General features: G+C 34.6%; 2 protein-coding genes across 5 annotated transcripts; one reads left to right on the top strand and one right to left on the bottom strand.

Moving 5' to 3' along the window:
• Positions 1–986: 986 nt before the first annotated feature.
• Positions 987–13,717, top strand: LOC18421956 (transcription factor TGAL1). Of its 3 annotated transcripts, XM_011622708.3 has the most exons (12): positions 987–1,035; positions 1,172–1,291; positions 1,579–1,679; positions 1,894–1,967; positions 2,270–2,467; positions 5,420–5,488; positions 5,590–5,649; positions 8,758–8,835; positions 9,006–9,057; positions 11,648–11,919; positions 12,475–12,723; positions 13,163–13,717. In XM_011622708.3, the coding sequence occupies exons 2-12, from the start codon at positions 1,254–1,256 to the stop codon at positions 13,307–13,309; spliced, it is 1,338 nt and encodes a 445-aa protein (XP_011621010.1). In that variant the 5' UTR covers positions 987–1,035; positions 1,172–1,253; the 3' UTR covers positions 13,310–13,717. The 3 variants fall into 3 exon arrangements, with proteins under 3 accessions (XP_011621010.1, XP_006826801.1, XP_088721663.1); XM_006826738.4 differs by having other exon boundaries at positions 987–1,291; XM_088865537.1 differs by lacking the exons at positions 987–1,035; positions 1,172–1,291; positions 1,579–1,679 and having other exon boundaries at positions 1,900–1,967.
• A 7,990-nt stretch (positions 13,718–21,707) lies between these two features.
• On the bottom strand, positions 21,708–24,026 carry LOC18421955 (uncharacterized). 2 transcript variants are annotated; one of them, XM_006826737.4, is made up of 4 exons: positions 23,736–24,026; positions 23,570–23,650; positions 23,351–23,441; positions 21,708–22,025 (listed from the first exon to the last, which is right to left on the bottom strand). In XM_006826737.4, exons 1-4 carry the CDS (start codon positions 23,883–23,885, stop codon positions 21,955–21,957), a joined length of 393 nt encoding a protein of 130 aa, XP_006826800.1. In that variant the 5' UTR covers positions 23,886–24,026; the 3' UTR covers positions 21,708–21,954. The 2 variants fall into 2 exon arrangements, with proteins under 2 accessions (XP_006826800.1, XP_011620998.1); XM_011622696.3 differs by having other exon boundaries at positions 21,708–21,900.
• Between the last annotated feature and the right edge of the window lie 925 nt (positions 24,027–24,951).

Genomic DNA, 24,951 nt, shown 5'->3' with positions numbered 1-24,951 from the left:
TAAATTTTGAAAGTGCGCCTTAATTGAATTGTTTAAAATTACAACTTTATAAAAACGACACCCAAAAGTAAATGATAAAAAAAAAAATATTAGCCCTTGGCCGACCCATATGCTACAATTTGTAGCTTAGACCCTGACTTCTTTTTTTTAAGAGTTGGGTCGTTTGACTTTTTGTTTTTTTTTAAGAGTTGGGTCGTTTGGCCTATTGCAGTCTTAATAAGAAATAAATAAAAATAAAAAATAGAGAAAAATTGATAATAAAAAAAGTGCACAGACTATTGATTTAAGAAAATGGATGGGTGTCTTGGATGGAGCATCACAAAAATTGATTATGATCTACGAATCGCTGGCCCGGATTGCACTTTTATTATGTGGAAAAATAGTGAACCAATGAAAAAACATGTGAACCGACAAAAAACTAGTTCGGATTAGTGATTCGACTTTTATACTCCAATAAAAAGAGTTTTTACGGTAGTAAAATGCCATTTTACTGTAAAAAATAACTGATTTTTTTTTAAACCCAAACTCAAACCCAAATAATTTTTTATACTAATAAATTCGATATATCGTGCAACTGATTTTTAAATCGAACCGAACGATAATTTGTGAACCTAAAGTTTTTGAAATGATGGGGTACAAAGTAAAGAAAAATGTGAGAAATGGGAGGGAATGAAAGTGTAGAGAGAGAAAGAAGTAGAGACCGAGGAAATAAATGAGAGGGAATGAAAGTGTAGAGAGAGAAACCGAGGAAAGAAAATGTGAGAAATGAGAGGGTGTAGAGAGAGAAAGAAGGGCGTATCAGGAAAAGAGGGTCCGGCCCATCTCGGGAAACTGAAATGAAGCTGCGAGAAAAAGTTTAATACCCACCCACATGCTGCCTTACTGCAACAACAACAAACCCCTCATGTTTTTTATATACACAAAAATACACCAACCATATAAATACATAAACAAAACTTTATGATAAAATTTAAATAAGTGGAAAAAGAGGCCTATCTCCAATGGACAGCGTGGTGTAATGGGTGTTCTCGTGAGGTGAGAGAGAGGGGGTTTGCAGATCGCACGCAGGCGTCTTTTTATGCTCTCCCTCTCTCTATCTTTTCTCTCTGATCCCCGATTCTGTTTCAGATTTTCTAGTGCTTTCTCTCTCATCACTTTGTCATTTGTTTAGTGTGCGAGAACGTTGGGTCGGAGGATGAGGTGTTAAGGCAGAAGAGAGAGAAAGGGGGGAGAGTTAGAGAGAGGGTTCAGGCATGCAGAGCTTCGCCCCGCCTCCCGGTTCCTACGCATTGTACTCCTCTAACCTTGCTCTTGTTTCTCTCTCTAAATCTTTTTTGGGTTAATTTTCAGTTCTCTAAATCTTTTTTGGGTTAATTTTCAGTTCCTGTGTTGTGTTCCTGTTCATATGTGTCTACAAATTTTATGCATATGGAGCAGTAGTAAAAAACCAATCTTCCTATCTAATTTCTTTCTGAAATTCATGCTTAGTTACTGTCAAGTTCATTTGATTGATTTTAGAAGTGATTCACTATTGGGTTTCTCTCTGTTCTCAATTTGATGGTTTCTTGTGTTTATCAGAGGTGCAGAGTCTAGCCGTGGCCACTCCCGGGTGTCTGATGCTGGAGAGCTGGAACAGTCAACTGGTTTTCGTGTTGACGATGCGGTGAATTTGAGCAGGGGTGTGTTATTTAATCTGCGATAATTTTTCTTTGGGTTTTTGTTATTTCCCCTGATAAAGTAAGAGCTAAGCTGCTTTCTTTTTCTCTTTGATATGTTGGTTTTCTTTGAATTGGGTATGCTGTGTTGATTTTCATGAACCGAGTTCCTTTATCTTGATATATCTGCTAATATATGAAGTTTTCTATATTTAGTCTCCTTTTCTGTCTGTTATAGGGATTATATTCAATCCAAAGCCTGGCAGCCCAGTTGTGACATCTAGTCCTTTGAAGTTTGGGGCTTTGAACAAGGTGCAGTACATTTTAGGCTCTTTTTCTTATTATTTTTTTTGGTGATCATACGTGAGATTGATAATGGCTCCCCCTCGTTGTCTCTCTAAATTATTTAGTTGGGGGTTCTTCAAAGTTGCTTTCGTGCTTTCAAGGGATGATAGTATGCAAAATCTCTTGTTGCTCTCTCTCTCTCTCTCTCTCTCTCTAAATTATTTAGTTGTTTGTTGGTGAAGTGATCATAGGATGTTTATCATCTATTGTTCTCCTCTCTCTCTTTCTCTCTTCCCCCAAATTTATTGAATTTGTGTTCCTTTCCTCAGCAAATCGATTCTTCAGATATACCTTCTTCAACAAATAGAGGGGAGCTTGGTCGAACCTCTTCTCTAAAGGGTTTACAAACAAACACAGGCTCGCTATCAAATAACCAATTTGATAGTTGGGGAGACTCTGGCATGGCAGACACAAGCCCTAGGACCGACACCTCCACGGATGTTGACACAGATGAGAAGAACCAACAGGTCATTCTCTTATGATTTCTTTCGCATTTTCAATGTTTTTGGATTACAAATTTGAATGTGTTTAAAAGCATATGACTGCTAGTTTGATGAATTGGAACTTGATGCAAGTAGCTTTTGGGCTTCTCTCGATCGTTTGTTGGATTTTCAAACTAAACTTCTCCCGGATTGGTTAGCATCATATGATTCTCTGATACGTCATAGCCTATGCATTGATTGGCAATGCACTTACTAATTGACATGTGGGATATAATTAAAAGACACGGTTTCTATTAGTCCATGTAGAAATGAGTTGGCTCTTAAAAATCTATTTTTGAGATGGATCTTCGGACCCAATTTTTAAGGACATGTAATCTCTAACATAGAGATCAAGAATATAAAAAAATAAATAAGTTTTAAGAAATAAAAATAATGATTTTATGAAGAAAACATTTGGACTGTCAGTTTCAATTGTTTTTAGATGGACCACCTATTTGCATCCGTCTTTAAGATGGTTGCCTTATACCTTGGGACCACATATCGTAGAAATGCAGTCCAGCCTGCATGAAACAATGTTTCATGATTAAATGCTCGAATTTCCGATCTTTTTTTTCAATACACTTTATCCTTTGCAATGACTAAAAATAGACAAAATCATCCACCCTTCATTTCTGTTCTAATGTAGATTTGATATTCTTTCTTGTTGTCTTATAACTGAAATTGGCTAATTATATGTTTTCTTTAATGGTTTGTATGTAGTGTTAGAGGACTTGCTTCCATTTTTTGTCTGTGTACGAGCATACAAAAATATTTTCGTTTATACACATGGCATCGATGTAAAAAACAGCCAAAGCAAACTGGTTGGGCTGATTGTCAATCCTGCTAGGGCCTAAAATAGAAAGAAACAATAAGTCTAAATAGGCATTGATTAGTCTGATCTGTTCTTTGGGATCTGGCATGCCCTTGCCTTCTTCTTTGGGTTATATTTGGTTGATAGCCTTAAAGAGTTGTTTGTTTTTCATTTAGAAACCATTTTGGTGGATTTCAGGAGATTTAGGAAGAGCATGTGGTGTAGTATATGATAGATAATTTTGCTAGTTATGTGGCAGCTGGATTCGTATTGATTCCAAAGTGTACATATTTGTTTGGACACCATGTGTTGCATATTAGAGTGATCTCATTCGTAACAGAGTAAGGGCACATTTGATTCGTATGAAATTTTTTTGATGAAAATATTTTCACATGAAAGAACTCTCCCATGTTATTAGGGATGGGAATTTTCTCACACCAACTGTTCCATTCTTATGGTAAACTTTTCTGTAATAAACCAGTTAGTGTGAGAAATTCCCATCCCTAATACCATGGGGGAGTTCTTTCAAGTGAAAATATTCTCACAAAAATTTCCATACAAACCAAATGTGCCCTAAGTATTTTGAGAAAATGAAAGTGGTCGAACAAGTGATAGGGAAAGCTACCGTTTTAGCGGGTTCTCATTTAATTGACAGTTTGACATGTTGATTTTGTTGGTCTCTATTTTTTATTTTTTGGTGTATAATTTGCATATGAATTTGGTGGTATTCATATGGTGCCAAGTACGCTTCGTAATTCCCGTTGTCTTATTATGCATTTTAGTCACTTTCTTAAGTTTTTATGAGCTTAGAATCTGGATATCCTTTTTTTTTTTTTTTTTTGATGTTGTTAGAATCTTGATATCATTTAAATATTAGTATTGAATGATTCATGACATGAAACATGTTCATGTTGGTTTAGTTTTTCTTTTTGAGAATCTTGTTTCATTCCATCCCTGCAGGCTTTCTGATGCCTTCACCTCCTCTCTTTTTTCTGCTTCTACTCAGAAAGCACCCAAAGGCTCTATCATCCCTTTAGCATCCTGAAATCATTACCTGTAATGCATGTAGTTTTGGAAAATATTTTGTTGTTGTCCTCAGTCCTCATCTCGTTCGCCACTTCTTATGGGTTGAGATACCCAAAAAGGCTCCAAAAATCAATCGGCTCCACTCCTAATTCAATCTCATGCACCAAATGTCGATTTGAAACTCTACAAGTGTTCCCAATCCTCTGCCACCTCAAAATTATAATGGAAAGTGGATTTGGAGTTCAAAATCAAATCTCATTTGTACAGGATATTTTGGGGGCTTTTCAGGGCTTTTTCAGTTTATCACCATACTAGAAATTAGTGGTTGAGGTGAAGCAACATGGCAACACTGAAATCTATTCTGTCTTCATTGTCCATGTCCCTCACAATATAACAATTCTAACAAATTGTGCTTAGTGATAGCTACCATAACCTTGGATAACTAAAACTAGAAGAAGGAAAGGGTCCCCAAGCTTCAATCGTATCCGTACCTCCTACACACTCCCCTCTTTCCTTCTTACTTCTATCCCTGGTGCTGTAAGCTTGTCTTGTTTGGATTTCTCAAATTGTTATGTATTCCCTGTTCTTTATTTAAGTTAGCTAGTAAGATGTTTTGTCCTTTACATATCCACAACTCCTGCCTTAATATCCAGAATATGTGTGTGGTTGCATGATAGCTAGCATGTAATTGTCCTAAAATCTAGCAGCAATCGCTGGACCTAATCTATCATGGAAAATCTTATAAGCTTATTCAGATGTGAAACTTTGGTTTTCTTGGTTGGCTTTTGTTCAAATTAAAATATGTGCGGGAATTCATTCTTGTTGCCATATGTATAATTGATTGTCCTAAAATATAGGTTCTACCGTTTTACCTTTGTGGTTGTTTAACTTTGAAACCGCTGAAAATGCATGGAATCTAAAAAGCAATTGTCGTGGCAAGGCATTTGATTTCTTTTCAGGTGCTCTTAGTCTTATTTTTTGACTTTTTTGAATATTCTTTTTATGATTGTAGGGATTTCAATTAATATTTAGAGAAGAAATGAGGCTTGCATCATTTGATAGATTTACATATTGATTTATATTGTTCTGGCATTGTTCAGTTCCTTGAAGGTCAGCGTGCATCTTCGGATTCTCTGGATAGATCAAAAGATAAAACTGGGGATCAGAAGGTTCTGACAATGACCTATTTTCTTGACATGATGATGTATGACTAGGACTATTTGGGATCAATTGTCTATGCTTCCACTAATACTAGAGAAATTATGTGCAGACACTCCGACGGCTTGCTCAGAATCGTGAAGCTGCAAGGAAAAGCCGGCTGAGAAAGAAGGTAAGACAATTCTACTAAGTTTTGGCCCTATTTACAATAACTGTAATAGCTATATCATGTATCATAACACTCACCATTTCTGTATATATGTTTACACGTATCATAGTCTTTTTTTTTTTTCCCATCATCATCTGAGCCTTATCCCAACTGTATAGGATCAGCTATATGAATGTTATTCCACCATTCCGCTTTATCAAAGGTCATACCCTTAGTCATGCCGTTATTGACTATATATTTTCTTATTACTTCTGTTTATGTCCTTTTGAGGCCTTCTTTTTACCCTTTTAGAGGCGTCCACTTAATCACCCCTCCGAACTAGTGCTATTTAGGGTTGACATTGTACATGACCAAACCACCTAAATCTACTTTCCCTCATCTTATCTTCTATTGGAGCTACCCCAAACTTCCCTCGGATGTATTTATTCCAATTCGAACATTCTTTGTCTTGTTACTCATCCATCTCAACATCCTCATCTCTGCAGCACTCACTCTATGGGTATGTTGATTCTTAACTGCCCAACATTCTATCCCATAAAGCATGCTAGTCTTATAACTGTCCTATAGAACTTTCCCTTCAGTTAATTATTATTATTATTATAAAAGAGTTACATTAATGAATTAATTCCTTTACATGCATATGCGCACAAAATTGTGCTCATCTATGGTATAAGAGACTACAAAATGAGATAACATGAAAGTTTTGTGAACCCCTTTTTGTGCCAACTGACCTATTATCACATTGGTTCCCCCCCATGAGTTGTGGAGGGAAATACAAAGATTACTAATTGCTGGGAGTATCTATTCAAAGATGCATGCTAGCCTCCAGTGGTGTACTGGTTCCATTTTTACCAAGAGCTTGCGTTCTTCGAATCTCCTCCATTTTCGATCTCCCTCCACTCTGGTTTTAGATTACATAAGACCTATTGGCAGCACTCATGCTTACACCTACTCTCAATCACATACTGGCCAAGGTCCAGAATAAATCATCATTATTCTTCCCAAGTGATCTCTAATGTGCCTGAGGTTCCTTGGGAACTACCACCAAAAATAGATAAAAGTAATTTTTTTCCTCCTCCATCCTGAGGAGCCTGCCGACTCCACTGAACTTCTATTGATACTTGGAGAGCTTATCCCAATAGAATGCAATGGTTTTCAAAATCATCTACTGAGATTCCCCGAAAACTCCTTACAGGCTCGTGCCTATGTGATGACCGTGGCTTTCACCTTGTCCCTTAACCAGAAATGTTTTGGCTTGAACTTCAGGAACTTAAGGTTTCTAGTTCTTTGTTGATGTGTATGTCTTTGACACTATCTTGAATTGAAGGAGAAGGACTAATATGCTTATTGAGGGCCACCAAGTTTGGTCAATTCCTTCAATTTGGTGGCATGTGTAGGCTCAACCTCTATGAGCTCGAAGGATTTGCAGTGGATTGAACTACTTTGAGCTGGAAATTTTACCTCTTCTGTTGTTGATTGCGTTAAACTGTTATACTTCTGTTGCTGCATGTCCTGCATCTATTCTATAGAGTACGGGCTATGCTAAGTGTCGAAGACATTGTATCTTAGTGTCATTTAGTACTCTAGCGATCGGAAAAGTTACATTAGAATAATTCACTCAAGAAAACACATATCTTAGTGTCACTTAGTACTCCAGTATATCTGGAAAGTTACATTAGAATAACTCACTTAAGAAGATGCATTTGTTCTAAAATTCTAAATGAACGTCATAATTTACTCCCTAGTAAGTTGAAACATCTGGTGTCAATGTGTTGGATTGGTGAAATCAAATCTTTTGCAGATATAATTAACAAAAAATTGTTCAACTAGATCTAAAGACGTCCTCTATAAGTGCCCACCCTGAAAAGATCTCTATTTTAAATGGAAGTTAAAAGTACAAAATTTATAGGAAATTTTATTCCTAAAAGTGTTCTCTAAGTCTAGAATATTGACTGAAGTTGTATGTCTGATTGGAGGCTTAACTTAGGGACTTCATCATCATCGTCAAAGCCTTTTCCAACTAATTGGAGTCGGCTACACAAATTTTGGTCCGCCATTTGCTCTATTAAAGGCTATGCCCTCAGTGAGGCCATAGGTCCTTGTATCTTTTCTCGCTGCTTCCAACCATGTCGTTTTAGGTCTAGCCCTTGCCTTTTTTAAGTCTTTCATTTGAACTAACTCGCACCCCCGAACGGGTGTTGTATTAGGTCTGCGCAACACATGGCCAGCCGAACGAAAAATCTACTTTCTCTCATCTTATTATCTATTGGTGCCACACCTAAATTTTTTCGATTATATTCATTTTGAATTCTATCCCGTCTTGTTTTTCCATTCATCCATCTCAACATCCTCATTTCCGATACACTCATTCTATGGGTATATAATTTTTTGACCGTTCAACATTCCGCCCCCATAGAATATAGCTAGTCTCACAGTCGTCATGTAGAACTTGCCCATCAGCTTTATTGGTATGCGACGATCACATAGAATTCTGGTTGCATATCTCCACTTCCCCACCCAATTCTAGGTGTGACTTCTTCCTCCATCTCTCCATTTTTCTGGATTATTGACCTAACTCATCTAAGATATCAAGAGTACGTGCTTTTTGGCATTTTCTGGTCAGTAATCTTAACTACTTCCTTGTCTTCGCTCCTATTATTTCTAAATTTGCATTCCATATATTTCATCTTTATCCGGCTAATTTTAAAACCTTTAGATTCTAGAGTATCCCTCCAAAGTTCTAACTTCGTGTTGACGCTGTTTTGGGTCTCATTGATCAAAACTATGTCATCTACAAACAGCATGCACCATGATACCTCATCTTGTAGGTGCCTAGTGAAGTCGTCCATAATTAAGACAAATAGGTAGGGCTCAATGCTGACCCTTGATGTAGACCAATTGTCAATGAAAACTGACTCATCTCTCCACTAGTTGTTCATACACTAGTTAGAGCTTCATTGTACATCTCTCACCAAGTCGATATAGTGTTTGGGGACTTCTTTCTTTTAAGTTTTCCTTTCTCCTCTCTCTCTCTCTCGCTCTCTCTCTCTCTCTCTTTATAACGAAAAACAGATGAAAATTTTCCTCTCTCTGTCCTTTCATTATGAACAGGCATATGTTCAGCAGCTGGAAACTAGCCGCCTGAAGCTGCAACAGCTTGAGCAGGAACTTCAACGAGCACGTCAACAGGTACTGAATGATTAGAAATTGTTTTTGTAGTCTCCCTTTTGTGTGTTGAAGTGAGAGAACTCACTCCAGTGGATATTGTAAAGAAGCATTTATATTTTCTTTTGCTTTTCTTGTGCTTTTGGCAAATGTAATGAGCCCTTGTTGATTTTGGGTTTTCTCCTGACATGCAGGGGATCTTCATTGCAGGTGCAGGAGATCAAAATCATTCTATGGGTGGAAATGGTATGCCTGATATTGAATCCTATATCTTGGACACATTATATATTTATCATGTTCATCATTGAGAAACTAAAACCAACAAGCATAGACACATGCTTTTTCTCTTTCGCCCCCTGCTCTCTCTCTCTCTCTCTCTCTTTCTCTCTCTCACACACACACACACATACACATACACACACACACACTCACACACATGCACACACTCACTCACTCACACACCCATGCACACACCACACACGCACACACTCACTCACACACCCATGCACACACCACACACTCACGAAGTTATAGGTTGAAAATTTCCTCTTGTGGTCTCCATCTTCTTATAGTAGATATATTGGGCAGGGATCAATAGCTTTATGATTGTGTGTATATCATATTATTGACGCTTTAAGTTTTTTTACTTTTAATGATTAATGTTTTCTTTTTCATTTTTTCTTTAATGATGAATGTTTCTTTTTTCACACTCCCAATTTTGAATGTTGAAACTTCCTTTATGACTAAATAATATTGATTTGAATGTTTTAGTTTGTCTAACATGAGAGTTCTATTGCTTACACAAAGAACCTCTCTCTCACCTCAAGTTCTTGCTTGTCCAGACCATTGCTTTGATCAAATAAGTTCCTTTGCCATAGTAGATTGTGGCCTAGATTAGAATTCTCGTGCTGAAGACTACAGTTCATCTGAGGCTCACATATTTAGTGCTCATCATAGTCAACCCTACTCATGTTCGGTAATTTGTGCACTCATAGTTAAATCTATGGATGACATTGGGTTCACTAATAAGGTCTAAAAATGGTTGCTTGGACATAACTTTTTAGTAGTCAATGGTTATATCTTGCTAAATGGTTTAGCCCATTAGTGCATGGTTTCAGAAAGTGCCCCATAGAGATCTAACGAAGCTTTGAGACAATAACATTTGCATCTGTTAAGTAGAAATGAGAATAGAATTCCCATATATACATAAGTACATGCAAAAAGAATAAAACTGTGTCCAATGTGTAACGAAGCAAATTTGAATTAATAGGATGCGACTTTGATGTGGGAATTTCAATAAATTAGCGCATTAACACCTGTTTTCAATTTTGAATTAAGAGGGTGTGGCTTTGATGTGGCAATTTCAATAAAATGCTAATTTTGTTATTAAAATTCTTGTCCTTTTCTTCTTTCATTAACCAATGAAAAAGGTAAATAAGAGAGAGTGCACACTTTTCTTTCTCTTCTCCATGTGCTAATTCTGAATATTGTCTGAATTGCATCAAGAATTTTTTGTAGTCTTCTCCGAATATGAGCATTGGTGAAGTCCCCATTTGGTGGACCATTTCATAGTGAATAGAGTGATTCTTCCCTCTGCCAATGTAGGAGCGAAGAGCATAGGTATCAGGACAAGACCAGGCTGCCTGGTCCGACCGGTCGGACTGCCACCAGTGTCCTGGCCGGTACAATCTAAAGCAAAAACTGGTTTGGTTGAAAACTGATCAAAACCATTGTTTGAGCAATTTTGGCTAAGACCACCCAATTTTGACTGGTTGGACCAGTTAAAAAAGTGAGCGTCGTTTTTTTAATATATCATGTGTTTTCAAACTATTTTTCTTATTTTTCTCTTTATTCTTTGAAAATCTAGTCTATCGAATTCAGCGGTTTTGACTGGACCGAATGCCTCACCGGTCTAGTGGCTGATCTGGTTCTGATAACACTTGCAAAGAGTGGAACTGCTCGGTCCACCACTATTCACGGGTGATTCCCTTTGTAGTTGTGCTTATTAACAATATGCTGCCAAGACATTAGCATCTGAGCCACGATATGAAACTTGTTTTATACATTTCTGTTAAAAACTCCCTTGGTGGAGTTGTTGGGACATCCAAAGGGGCCTAAGCTTTCATATGCCGCATTGAATAGCTGCTCATTATGCATATGCATGCATGTCTGTCTTATGTGTGTGCTGCTAGCAGCACTATGGGTATATCCTTGTCGCCTAAATTTTTTTTGGTATTTTCTTATTGTTGTCCAAACAAATGTTTCAGGGATCTTTGGAAAGTACAAGAGATAAAATAGGTCACACTTTACGCCTACCTAGTGTGTGTCTTTGTAGAATGAGAGTTAGCAGCATCGGTTAGGAGTTACGAGTAGGATCATGCCTTCTAAATCTGTATAATGAGAGTTAGCAGCATCGGTTAGGAGTTACGAGTAGGATCATGCCTTCTAAATCTGTATAATGAGAGTTAGCAGCATCGGTTAGGAGTTACGAGTACGATCATGCCTTCCAAATTTGGAACAAAGCATTAGTTATTACATAAATCCTAGAGGATAATTGAAGCTCATCAAAATCTTTAGCATATTAATCCAGTACTCCAACACATGCTAGGAAATACGATAATTGAAACTTATCAAAATTCTTTAGCAAATTAATTATTAATAGAGCAGTGTCAAAGAATGAAAGGCGAAACATGACACACATGCTTGATATAGTTAGTATATTTTATGTATGCATACATGTGTGTATCATGTCATACGAGTTGGCTGGTGCCTTTCCTGAAGGGTTTCAGTCATTAATTGCCTCAAATTAATTTTTTTGTCATTAAAAAACTGCCAGGGGCATTAGCATTTGATATGGAATATGCGCGGTGGCTTGACGAGCATCAGCGGCAGATCAATGACCTGAGATCAGCCATGAATTCCCATGTTGGTGAAAATGAGCTGCGTATTCTCGTCGATGCTGTGATGCAACATTATGATGAGATCTTTAGAATCAAAGGCACTGGAACAAAATCAGATGTATTTCATATGCTCTCAGGCATGTGGAAAACACCTGCTGAGAGGTGCTTCATGTGGTTGGGTGGATTTAGATCCTCTGAACTTCTTAAGGTAGGTGGCTTGTTTGCATATATAATACTGGCAGTTTACAAACAGTAAACTGTAAATCATATCAACTGTCCGTCATCAACTTCTGTTGGTCAAGATGACTGTTCTGCCAAAGCAGACATTGTGCAGTGGAAATGTTCGCATCCACTCTCACTTGTTATCAATGGACAGTTGACGTGATGTACAGTTTACTCTTTGAAAACTGCAATGCGTCATCTTATAATTATTATTTTTTTGGGTGAGTATCATCTTATTAATTCATTAATAAAAGTGTAGGTTTCTTTTTGGGTGGGTGCTACACTTCCCAACTATCACTTTTGTCTTCAATTCAAGTTCGATATGTTTTAACCTTTGTTCCAACACATCAATAGATTGGCCACTACACCTTGAATGTTAGTCAAGATTCTGTTGCATGTGTATTTATTGACTAGGATTTCTGATATCTAGATTTTTTTTGTCTTTTGCTTTTGATATTTTTTTAAATTTGGTGCTCAATATCTACTTCTCAGTGTTGGTTTGAGCATTTCTCTTGAGTTCAGCTGATGGTTTTGGTTGCAGATACTACTGAGCCATTTGGAACCCTTAACAGAGCAGCAGTTAATGGGTATCTGTAATCTACAGCAGTCGTCACAGCAGGCTGAAGATGCATTGTCACAAGGCATGGAAGCCCTTCAGCAATCACTTGCGGAGACACTTGCATCTGGCTCTCTTGGCCCTCCTGGCTCCTCTGGTAATGTTGCTAATTACATGGGTCAGATGGCAATGGCCATGGGAAAGTTGGGCACGCTCGAGAACTTTCTTCGACAGGTACATGTTGATATGAATTAAAGGTTCTATATGTACATGCGTGTGACTATTTAGAAAATATTCCTGCTACCTTGCATCAGTATTCATACTTTGTATCTATATATACCTAATAAGAACATTTGTGTCCCTACACATCTATATTAGTGATTCCACATGGATTCTTTAAAAAAGAGATAAAAACAGGAGATAACACAGATTGCACATGGTTCACATTTGGATGTTTTTCCTCTCTGTGAATCTCCTAGGAGTAGCCAAAGAATAGAAAGTGGTGTTTGAATTAGTCAAGATTGTTTGAAACACCCATAATTTGTATTGAAGCGCATTCCCATGACTATTGCCCTTTTTTGTTTCCACTATTTTCCATGATCTTTGCCAGTTTGACATCCTTTTTGGGTTCACTCCAAGAAGAAACTATAATATGTTTTCTTATGAATACTAGGCCGACAATCTGCGGCAGCAGACTTTGCAGCAATTACATAGAATACTTACAACACGCCAATCAGCTCGTGCACTGCTTGCTATAAGCGACTATTTCTCACGTCTTAGGGCACTCAGTTCATTGTGGCTGGCTCGCCCTAGAGAATGACTTTGTCAATTTTTCATTTGCTCAAAAAACAAATCAGTAGCGAGACGGAAGGCATCCATGGGGCAGTATCCATCTGGAGCTTGGGTTCGAGAGGGTGGAAGAATGGTGTAATATTACCGGTTGTAAGCTCGTCAATAATAGCCACGATTTTAATTGTGATTATTATAAGGTTTATTGGTTGATTAGGCTAATTTAACTGAGAGGGGGTTTGGAAATAGCTGTAACTTTGTGTTCTGTTGGAATGTACAGTAGCTAATGTATTTCTTTAGTGCTCCCTGTATACAAGAAATGTTAATCATATGTTGACGGCCTCTCTACTTGTTTGTTGTGAACTGTTTTTCTTGAAGGATTTGTTTGACTTATCTAAATTTTATAGATTCAATAAGAAAAAAAGGAAGTTTTTCATCATGGTTTTACCATTTTGCTCTCGCTATCAAGGGCCATATTCTCTATCAAACTATGAGTAATCATATTTCTTCTCACTACTGTCATCAATATCTTTTTGAGGCTTTTTTTATCGGCTTTTTCCTTTTGGAGCCTTCTACTAGAACCAAGTTTTTATAGATTCAACAATTAATTATTTGTAATGTATGAAACTTCTGTTTTGTGTTGGTAGGTCTACATAAGTTCTGAGTGCTTGTTACGTGATTAGTGTTACAGAGTCAATGAGATTCATTTTTGGAGTGATTTACATTTGAACATTTTATTTCACGTGCTTTTGTGATGTAGAATTAACTCTACATGCGGCACCACCTATATATGGATATGATGTGACTATTATTCCCAGTTGTTCGATTTGAATGGATAGAAAAATTTCAGGTGGGTCGGGTCGTTGTGACGTATGACATCATGATTCTACTATCACATTGTTGTTCTTGCATTATCGATGGTTGCCTTATGTATAGTTTGAGCAGTAATGAAGGGTAATGAGTCGCGGCACAATCATCGCAATGAATTAACAATTAAACATAAAAAAAAAAAAAATGCTAATGAATTCGTATTATCCCGGCCTCACGGGTTAATTAATTTTGATTGAACGGTGGCAAACATCAATGTTATTTTTGCTACTATAATTATGTAGGTCATGTTATATTTTTCATAAAATTGGTTACTATCTTTATAGATTCCTGGACTTTTAAAGAGAAAATCTTAGCCATTTTTCTTAATGTATTAGAATATTGGATATTGGAAATTTTGGATTTTACCTTGGTAGCATCCTTAGTTTTGGTTTCAGTTTTGAGAGCATATAGACCAATTTTCGTCCTTTCGTTTAGAAAGTGATACATGGGAACTTCAACTTTAGGCATTTTTTCGGCACAAACCACTGTTATTTCTATGACGAGCAACAATGTCAAAAGCAGAGCGGAAAACACCCATTTTGAAATCTTCATGTACAAAAAGATAAATGATATTTTTGTAGACTATCCTTGATTATTCATGAGTGAAGTTTTAGAGTATTTTTCTCATGGCTCATCACCATCTTGTCCATAAGATGGTCACAATTATTTGGAGTATTTAAATTTTAATATTTTTTTGCAACTTGGATTAACCGCTAATTTTGTGGGTGCTTGCACCTCAGTGAGTACATATAAATAAAATATTAAAAATAAATTAACAAATAAAAAATAACCAAACTATCCGTACAAAATTTTTGGGGTATTTTTGTTACTTTATTTTTGTTAATTATTTTTAATATTGTATTATTGTGAGAGTTGGTCAAATGTACACATAGCCCAAATTTTATAGATATTGGATTTATTGAAAAATATTAGAGTTAAAAATACTATTGGATTACTATGAACTTTGGATGGTTTTGAACTATGTGTAAAAAACTGTAGAAATTCACCCAGAGAATTTATAAGCAAGTGTTATCCGAAGCATAAATTAATCAACGGTCTTTAATAAACAAGTGACCTGTAGTATCATGTACAAAAAGCACCATCTTCATCATTGAATCGGGTTTCAACCATGGCATCTCTGTTGTCCATCGGAGCTCTCAATGCATTGAAACTAAGATGTTTAAGGTCGTTATGTAATACATTCTATATTTTATATAAATTTTCTAAAATTAAAATCCATGTTGATTGGGCTTTATCAGCATTAATATATTTCGATGGTTACATGACATAGGTTAGGGCTTTTCAATGAGAATCGTCGTTGGAGTGAGAGGCTTTGCATAAGTAAGGTTTCTATTAAGAATTAAGTGTGGCATTTAGCATTTTTCAATTGTAGACCACTGGTCAAACGGGTCTGATTAGATTTTAAAAAAAAAAAAAGTTTATATAAAGCCAAGGCTCTAAACAATCAATTTAGGGTGAAGCTCAAAAATCTTCAATTGATCATCCCAACCTCAAGATCTATGGACATGAGAAAAAATGGATTTCAAGCTTTAAAAATAGTGCATCTTGTAATGCATTTTCAGACTGTCAATTTTCAAGTGTGTTCATGGATCTGCTTTATCTACACTATTTTTTAAGCCTTAAATTTTATAATTAGATATGAAAATAAACTTTTAGGTCATAACAAAGATTGCCAGTATTGAAACAACATTTTTCGATACTATTTAAAGGCACTCTTTACTTTGATGGTTTAGAGCCTTGGCTCTATACAAACCACACCTTTCAAAAAAAAAATCTAAAAAAAAACTAAGAATGATAGTTAAAAAAGGGAATTACATAATAAATTTTTTTTCTAATTTTGTTTGACTAGTCGAATCAATTAGAACCGCATACTCCGATCTGTCAAAATCGGTTAAACAATAATATTGAGTGGTTTCTGACAAAATCATAGTTTTGTGTTAGATCAGTCGTCGGACCGGCTAGACCAGTGCTCTATAACTATGGATTATACTCAATTAATCTCTTGGTCCACATATTTCCCTTCCTAATATCCTCTACCACATGCATGTGGGAATGGGATCCCCAAAGTCATAATTTCTTGAACCCTAAATATCCCATGTACAAAAAAGAATACCTCATATCTTTCTTCCCTTTAAAAGCCTCATATTCGTACCTTGGTTGATTTTTAAGGCCTTTAACATCACCTAATTCCCTTGTTTTTTCTTTAAAATTGGTCTCTTCATCCATTCATGGAAAGATAATGAAACAAGTACCATTTTTTACCTATATTCTTTTGACCTTTTCATGGCAGAATTTCCAGCTTTAAAATTGGAAGAATGTCGGTGGGATGTCGGTAGAAAAGTTGCATTAGTGGATGGATGCTAACTTTGTACATTGCATTATTGCTAAGCAAACAAACACCAATAAAATACCAAAAATAATATCACTTACCATATGTTAAATAACAACTAAAAATATACACATTCTTTTGATTCGTATAATATGTCCCTATCTCCCTTTACATTTGCCACTATTAAGAAGTCACATCACCAAGGGACTTAAGGGGCACGCTTTGTCCAAATCTATATGGCATCATGAAATAGTTTATATAGGTTGTGACCTTATACGGTAGAAGTAAGGTGCACATAAAAAATCCAGTAGAAAAGACTGTTTCGAAGTTGGAAAACCTTATAAGTGATCATCTCAATTTCGAAATCTATGGATGTAAAAAAAAAAAAAGAGAATTTCAAGTCTAAAAGTTAGTACATTTTGTAACAAGTTGTTTGGACTGTCTATTCAGGATTTTTGAGTATTTACAAATTTATAAGATCTATATTATTTTTTGAATTTTTAATTTTATAATTAAGATCAAATACAATTTTTCAAGCCATCATAACATTTCTGACACTAAAAATATATCTCGAGAAAAAATTGAGAAGCATGCCCTACTTTTACAGTATAAGGTGTCAACCTGATGTAAACCTCACCCATATAAAAAAGAAGATTATGCAGGATTAGATACCAAACTTTATTGTGTTATTTTAGCTATCATGCACAAAGGGGCATCCTAACCACTGGTCCTAGCATGTGTCGTCTATCCCTACCAGACCAAATGTTGATGTCCATCATCCATTTAAGGTTAAGGGAAGGTATATGCCACTTTGTGTATGTGTGTTGTAGTAGGTTATACTATTATACTATATAGGAATTGTATATTACAAGATTATTTATCTTTGCTAAAGGAGATCCCAATAATCTTTAGCCATCAGATGTAAATTCTGAAAGCTTGAAATGTGTCGCAAAGTTTGAAAGTTTTTCTTTGAAACTTTGAACCTAAACAACATATCTAGTTGCCCGATTTCACATGAAATGGCAGAAAATAATTGTGACATCATTATGCTAAAGATAAATGATCTTATTGTAAACTTTATGAATATGTTATACTTTACAATATGTTCAACAACAATAAATGTTAAATAAAGGAAAGGGTGTTGGTCCAAAAAAGTGGAGATAAAAGAATGGGACAAAAAAACGTAAAGGGCCAAAAAATTATTGAACGAAAAGAATGATTGCTTCGATTTGAATAAATTATATATATATATATATATTCTTGTATTTTTTAAAAATAGACGTTCCAAATTTCAAGTTATTTGAGTTTGAAGAAAAAAAATGAATATTCAAACATGAAATGAGGTCGTGACTGTCAGATCAGCCCAGATTCAATCAGGCCAATGGCTGGCATTGTAGCTATCAGCCCATAGGCAGCTGACAAGATCTTTTCCCGTTATTATATATAACCTTTGTAATTTGAGGGGTTGTGAAGTTTAGATTATCCCACATATATATATATATATATATATATATATATATATATATATATATATAAAGAGAGAGAGAGAGAAAGAAAGAGAAAGTTAGGATTAGCCCTCTAGTTCATATGAACATATGAGCCCAACTGTCCAGATTGAATCTGGATTGATCTGATGATCACGGATGTCCGATAGTGTATGAATTTTTTTATTTTTTATTTTTTATTTTTATAAATCTAAATCATTTGAAATTTTAGGTGTGTGTTCTTTTCATCAAGGCACACCTAATAAAAATATTTAAAAAATTATTCACAAAAAAAGACCAAAATACCCCTCGAAACTTTTTGGGGGTATTTTGATCAATTTATTTCATGTCAAATATATTTTTGATATTTTTTGAAGATTCATCTATTTTTTATGAACACTCTTAAAATTTCAAGTGATTTGGATTTGTAAAAAATAAAATAAATTTTAAACGCTACCGGACATCCGTGATCGTCAGATCGGCTCAGATTCAATCTGAGCCGTTGGGCTCATAAGTTCATATAAGCTAGTGGGCCAACCCCAGCTTATATATATATATATATATATATATATATATATATATATATATATATGATCCAATGCAATGGTTGTATCATATTATAATGCAACGACACTTCTAGAAAACCATGTTTGTGGTATATGTATATCTCCAAATTTTGCACACACACTCTCATCATCTCAATAATTAATTCCCCAAATAAAAAACGTTCAATTTGAACATTAGATATGGTCAAAATGAGTCCCCCCCCCCAAAACTGAATCTAGACTATTTATTTTGTGAATTTCAATATCTTAGCCTTTATAAACTCAATATATATATATATATATATATAGAGAGAGAGAGAGAGAGAGAGAGAAAGGGAGAGAGAAGATGCTAAGGTGAGCCCACTAGCTCAGAGAATAGTATAAGCCTAATCTGGCGTTCGAGAGTATTTTAATTTTAATTTTTTTTCTACATATCTAAATCACTTAAAATTTTAGTTGAATATTGTTCTCATCAAGCTGCACCTAATAAAAATATATATATATATAAAATAATCCTTAAAATTTAAAAATAACTGAAATACTTCTGAAAATTTATGGGGGTATTTTGGTCAATTTATTTCATGTAAAATATTTTTTTTAATATTTTTGAATATTCACCTTTTTTTTTCAACACATTTATAAAATTTCAAGTAATTTGAATTTGTAGAAAAAAAATTAAAATTTAAACTCTATCGGGCATATATGATCATTAGATAGGCCCAGATTCAATGTGGGCCATTGGGCTCATTTTTTCTTGTGAGCCCATTGGCTCACAGAAGCATTTTTCTAAAATTTTAAGTAATTTGGATTTGTAGAAAAACAATTAAAATTTAAATACTATTGGGCATATGTGATCGTTAGATCGGCCCAAATTCAATCTGAGCCATTGAGCTCTCACAGAAGCATTTTCCTATGTAGGAAAATGCTTATGTGAGCCAATGGGCTCACAAGAAAAAATGAGCCCAATGGCCCAAATTGAATCTAGGCCGATCTAACTATCACATATGCCCGATAGTGTTTAAATTTTCATTTTTTTTCTACAAATCCAAATTACTTGAAATTTTATACATGTGTTGATAAAAAATAGGTGAATATTCGAAAATATTAGAAAAAATATTTTATAAGAAATAAATTGACCAATGTCCCCGAAATGTTTCGAGGGGTATTTTGATAATTTTGTTTTTCGAAAATATTTTTCTTTATAATTTTATTTGGTGCAGGTGTGCCTTGATGAGAAGAACATACACCTAAAATTTCAAATAATTTGAATTTATAAAAAATAAAATAAAATTTAAGCACTATCGGACATCCTGATCGTCAAATCGGCGCAAATTCAATCTAGGTCGTTGGGCTCATATGTTCATATGAGCTAGTGGGCTAACCCCAACTTTTTCCTATATAGGGTATGGTTTCTATAAGGTTGCAACCTTAAACAATCCAATTAAGGTGCACCTTAAAATTTTATCATAACATGTAATTTTGTTGTAAAAAATTCTTAGTATTATCTTAAAATCTATTTTCATACCTAATTAGAAAATTTAAATTAAAAAAATGGTTAAAATCAAGTATATCTATAAATATATGAAAATCTTGAAAATGGACGGTCTAGATAATGTGTTGCAAGATGCACTATTTCCAATATTCAAAAACTTTTTTTTTTCTTATTTATAGATCTCGATATCGAGATGATTGATTAGAGGGCTTTTTCAACATTAAAACATCATTTCCGAAATATTTTTTAGATGCATATGTGATTTTACATTTTAAGGTTGCAACTTTATATAAACTTTTCCCATATATATATATATATATATATAGAAAGTTTGGAGTGTATTGCAAAGTTGGAAATTTTTCTTTAGTACTTTGACACTAGACAACATATTTAGTTGCCTGACTTCACATGAAATGGCAAAAAATGATTGTGAATCATTATTTTCTTTAGTACTTTGACACTAGACAACATATTTAGTTGCCTGACTTCGCATGAAATGGCAAAAAATGATTGTGAATCATTATGCTAAAGACTTATTGTATACGTTATGTATACGTTAAACTTAAGTACATGTGAAGCAACAATAAATGTCAAATAAAAGAAAGGGTCTCGGTCCAAAAAAGTGGAGCTAAAAAAATGGGACAAAAAAAGTAAAAGGCTCAAAAACTATTGAGCGAAAAAAATGATTGCTTCGATTTTAAGAAATTATATATATATATATATATATATATATATATATATATATATATATATATATATATATAGAGGGGGGGAGAAATGTTAAGGTTAATTGCATTAATTTTGAAGAAAAACAAAGATTTTCAATTCATAATGGATGCATTTAACTAATAACTCAAAATTAATATATTGTAGTGCTCAAAGGAAGTTATATCCATTTAAGAGAATTTCTAAGAATTTTCTAAAGATAATCTAGAAAAAATTATATGGCACTGCTGTACTTCATTTTCTTTTACATCAAATCAGAAGTTAACTTTTTAAAATCACGAATTTTAGGATTTCCAATTTAAAAAGCACCAAAATTACATTTCTGATAAAATTCTTGAAGGTGTGGCTTAATTTGATTGTTTAAGGTTGCAACCTTATGCAAACCACACCCTTACAAAAATACCTCTACGTTACACATATAGGCAATAGAGTATTTTCTGCCCAGAAATGTAGTATTGAACTTTTTAAAATTCCCCAATAGAAGTACACATGCAAGAGAATCCTTTGCCTAATTGCCTTATGTGTATAACAAGTTTGAGTCGCTATCATTGAAGTCTTTTTTTCTTCTTCTAAATGTTATAAAGATGCTAAGGTTCACAATGGAATTATTAAGTGTGAACCATACTATATGCTTTGATATAAAAAAAATAAAAAGATCATAATCACTTTTAACTGTTAAATGTGAAATTGACTATTAAGAATGTGTTATGGCCACTTTCAAAGTAAAAAAAGAGTTCCCCATTTGATTGTTAGAAATTATAGAAATGACCACAATTATGTGTAAAAAATAAATGGTCCAGTAATAAACAATCTCTTCAGCAAATCATTCATAATTACGATCAAGAAGAAACCAATGCGACATGGCCTTCCAATGTGGATATGAAATAGTTCAATCGAAATTCCTTCAAAAGAGATTTAGGTGTAATAATCTATATCGATGGAATTCAATATAATCTGAACTCTTTACTATGAGAATCCTTTTTTTTTCTCATTAAATAGAATTATAATGATACAAATTTTGCCACTATCGACTTTATTTCATAAAGACAGAAAACCATAATTAATGTAATGGTTAGTTCGTATCTTGTTAACTTGGTCTCCTCCTCAGTCTTTTCAGCTTCTAAACTTTAATTACTCCTTCAATTGGGGGTGAACCTAAAAAAAAAAAAAAAGAAAAAAGAAGAAAGAAGAAGAAGAGAAGGCCGGCGGTTATGATCTCTCCACTTTCTTATATAGTGTGTTGCTATTAGGAACTCCAGCCTGCTTGTAACTATGCTTACCTGACATGTAAAAAAAATAAATGAGACAATTTGTCAAAACTCCCATGGTTTAAGCTAATTATGGAAATATCTTTTCTAACAAGAACTATGAGAGTTGCCCAGCGGGAACGTAAACTAACTTTGCTTTTTATTTTGTTGAAAAATTTAAATTATGGCTATCAGTTTTTTTTGCAGGTAGTTCAGCAGTAGAAATCGAATTTCAAATGTAAAATTGTGACGGTCAAGCACTCCTAACCACTCAAGTCCAAGCCTAACTCCTCGGTATCAACCTTTCAAACCAAACAAAGGTCAAAAGGCAAGTAATTGGGGATATCTTGTATTATGTATAATATCATTTATTCGTTTAACTTTTTTTTTTGGTGATTTTAGCTGTATTTTGATATTTTTAGCAAAAAAAAAAAGGATTTCAGCAAATTATTTTGAATAAATTAAAGAAACTTTTCGAAAAGATAAACTTATGTATAATACATTTAAGTTTATCTCGTATAACTTATTTTGGACGTTGTCAAACAACAAATAATTCATTATCATTATTAATTTTCTTGAAAAAATAAACTATCGGTCATAATAAATACATCCAAACAACCCTAAGGTATTAAAAAAAAAAAAAAAAAATTAATTTCTTGGAATCTTTTTTTATCCCACTGTTCATGTTTGAGAAAAATTTACTTAAATAACCCCATTGTATGCTACAACTATATACGCGCTCTTTTGCTTTTGTATTCGAGTCAAGAAATCTTCCGAATCCACTAAGCATGTCCATGACAATATTTGGAAGTTAATTAACTTAATCCAGTTTAAGAAAGCAATCATAATTAAATTTTAGGGTAAATTCACAAACACTAATTTTGAATTTGAATCGTCTTGGGAAAATGAAACGCCCAACTTCATGCTTTCTTTCCAAATTTGAGGCCTCTTTTAACTGTTATCAATTAGCACCATCACGCATTCTTCTTAAGAAAAGTCCAATAAAATAAAAATTGGGTAAAATATATAAGATAGGCAATTTGGGCCAAATAAAAAAGGTTTAACGGGAACATTCTGTGATATCATTTGGGTTTCCTACAGTTTCCTAGCAGTCTCTCAACCGTCCGACATCCTCAAGGGACGGTTGAGGCGGCGGCGTTCCTAATTAAATGAAAATGACAGCATATTACAATGACTGGTTAGATATGAGTGTGTAAATAGGAAATTATTTGAATGCTACTAAAAAAGAAAATGAGAAAGAGAATTGGGTACAATGTTTATATAAGTAAAAGGAAGAAGCTCTATATGTCAAGTTTGATTGATTCCTATTGTGGGAAGAAAAAAAAAAAAAAACGAACCAGAAAGAGGTCGTCTTCGGGACACAGAGACACGAGGAATGAACACTCCAGTGCCGCTGCTCTCTCTTTGCATTGAACCAATTGTAAAACCCTGAAATTCATTATCCAAATCCTTAGAGAGAGAGAAATAATAGAAACAAAATTCACAATTATTTTCTAAAAGAGTTCCTCCCTTTCTCTAAAATTCTTCGAGACAGGCTATTTCTTTGTTCTACTCACCGCGCTCAAATTCCTGCTGAATATTTGGTTCGGTTCTCCGAGCACATCGACCGGCCAAACAGGGCTCCAAGGAGAGCATGGCTACATAGAGACCATAAAAAACTATACATTAAGAGTCGAGATCGAGATCGAGATCGAGATCGAGAGAGAGGGACAGAGAGCTTACTTGAGGGGAGAAGAACAAGGGGGTCTTCTTCTTGGGGAAGTTGGGTTTGGGTTTAGGAAATGGTTCATCTTCATCCGTCATTAGAAGGGTAATTTGCTTCTTCAACTCCACAAAGAAAGCATCATCGTCCATGTCTGAGGCGATTTCCATAGTGGGAGGAATGAGAAAGATAGAGGAACTGGGTACAATAAATAAGTTGGAAAGAGGCGAGTATTAAGCGTGTTTTTATAAGGAGGGTGGGTGCATGGCAACAAACAGTGTTTTGTAACCGCTGTCCACTCTCCATTGTTTGGATACTCGGAATTGAACTCATTCCATATATCTTTTACAAGGTCTAAGATGCCCTTTTGACTCTTCAAACTCACAGTCATGCCCTTGGATTTTTATGGCTTTTTAAATGTTTGCCTTTTTTTTTTTTGGGTTTTAAACATGGAAAAAACTTAGGTAGATGTAAGGCACACCTCAAAAATCTAATGCAAGTGTCTTGAAATTGGAAATTCTTTTAATTGATCTTCTCGACCTCAAGATATATGAATATGAAAGGGAAAAAAGAAGAAGAGAATTTTAAGTTTTAAAAATAATACGTCTTGTAACAAGTTATCTGGACAATCTATTTTCTAGATTTTCAAGTGTTTATAGATCTGCTTGATCTACACCGTTTTTTGAACATGGACTTTCATTTTATTGCAAGGTTTTCGACACTGAAACTATGCTTTTCAGTAAAACTTAGATGTACTCCTTACGTATACAATATAAGATGTGCATCTTATTCAAACCTCACCCTTGAAATAACAAGTTAGCAACTCCTCAACTATCCAAAGTCAATAATAGAAGATTTAAGTAGTGTCTTTCCTCTTCTAAGATCCATCTACAATTTGATGGAATTTGAGTAGAGCAATTACAGTACTCATACCACTATTAGCATGCGGTTGATGAGTTGCGAGCAGGCTATTTGAAACCAAAATGCTAGCATACTATTGAATAGACTTTTGAGTAGAGAAACAACAGTTCTTCACATCAATGTTCACATAGTTGAGTTGAAAGGAGACTGATTGAAGCCCTCATGCAAGTTTATTGTGTTTTTACCTTGTCCCTTTTCACTTTTTGAGATTAAACATGACATTGTCCACTGTCATGTAAAATTTAGGCTTAGCATAAGCAGGGGATGAATTTTGACACTATTTTTTACCAATTAGAAATTTCTCCTATTCATTAT

This window comes from Amborella trichopoda, chromosome 4, assembly GCF_054954075.1.
Source record: "Amborella trichopoda isolate Santa Cruz 75 chromosome 4, AtrichopodaSantaCruz75HAP2 v2.0, whole genome shotgun sequence".
NCBI classification, from domain to species: domain Eukaryota; kingdom Viridiplantae; phylum Streptophyta; class Magnoliopsida; order Amborellales; family Amborellaceae; genus Amborella; species Amborella trichopoda.
The sequence above is the reverse complement of the archived record's forward strand: the minus strand, read 5'-3'. Positions and strand labels throughout refer to the sequence as shown.

What these genes read in the sequence shown, in the direction of transcription:
- LOC18421956 (XM_011622708.3), top strand. Translation starts at nt 1,254, where the DNA reads ATGCAGAGCTTCGCCCCGCCTCCCGGTTCCTACGCATT. An exon ending in TGCGGTGAATTTGAGCAGGG is followed by an intron (nt 1,680 to 1,893) that starts GTGTGTTATTTA and finishes TGTCTGTTATAG; the next exon opens with GGATTATATTCAATCCAAAG. An exon ending in ATAAAACTGGGGATCAGAAG is followed by an intron (nt 5,489 to 5,589) that starts GTTCTGACAATG and finishes AATTATGTGCAG; the next exon opens with ACACTCCGACGGCTTGCTCA.
- LOC18421955 (XM_006826737.4), bottom strand. Translation starts at nt 23,885, where the DNA reads ATGGAAATCGCCTCAGACATGGACGATGATGCTTTCTTTGTGGAGTTG. An exon ending in CCTTGTTCTTCTCCCCTCAA is followed by an intron (nt 23,651 to 23,735) that starts GTAAGCTCTCTG and finishes GTCTCTATGTAG; the next exon opens with CCATGCTCTCCTTGGAGCCC. An exon ending in CCGAAGACGACCTCTTTCTG is followed by an intron (nt 22,026 to 23,350) that starts GTTCGTTTTTTT and finishes TTTACATGTCAG; the next exon opens with GTAAGCATAGTTACAAGCAG.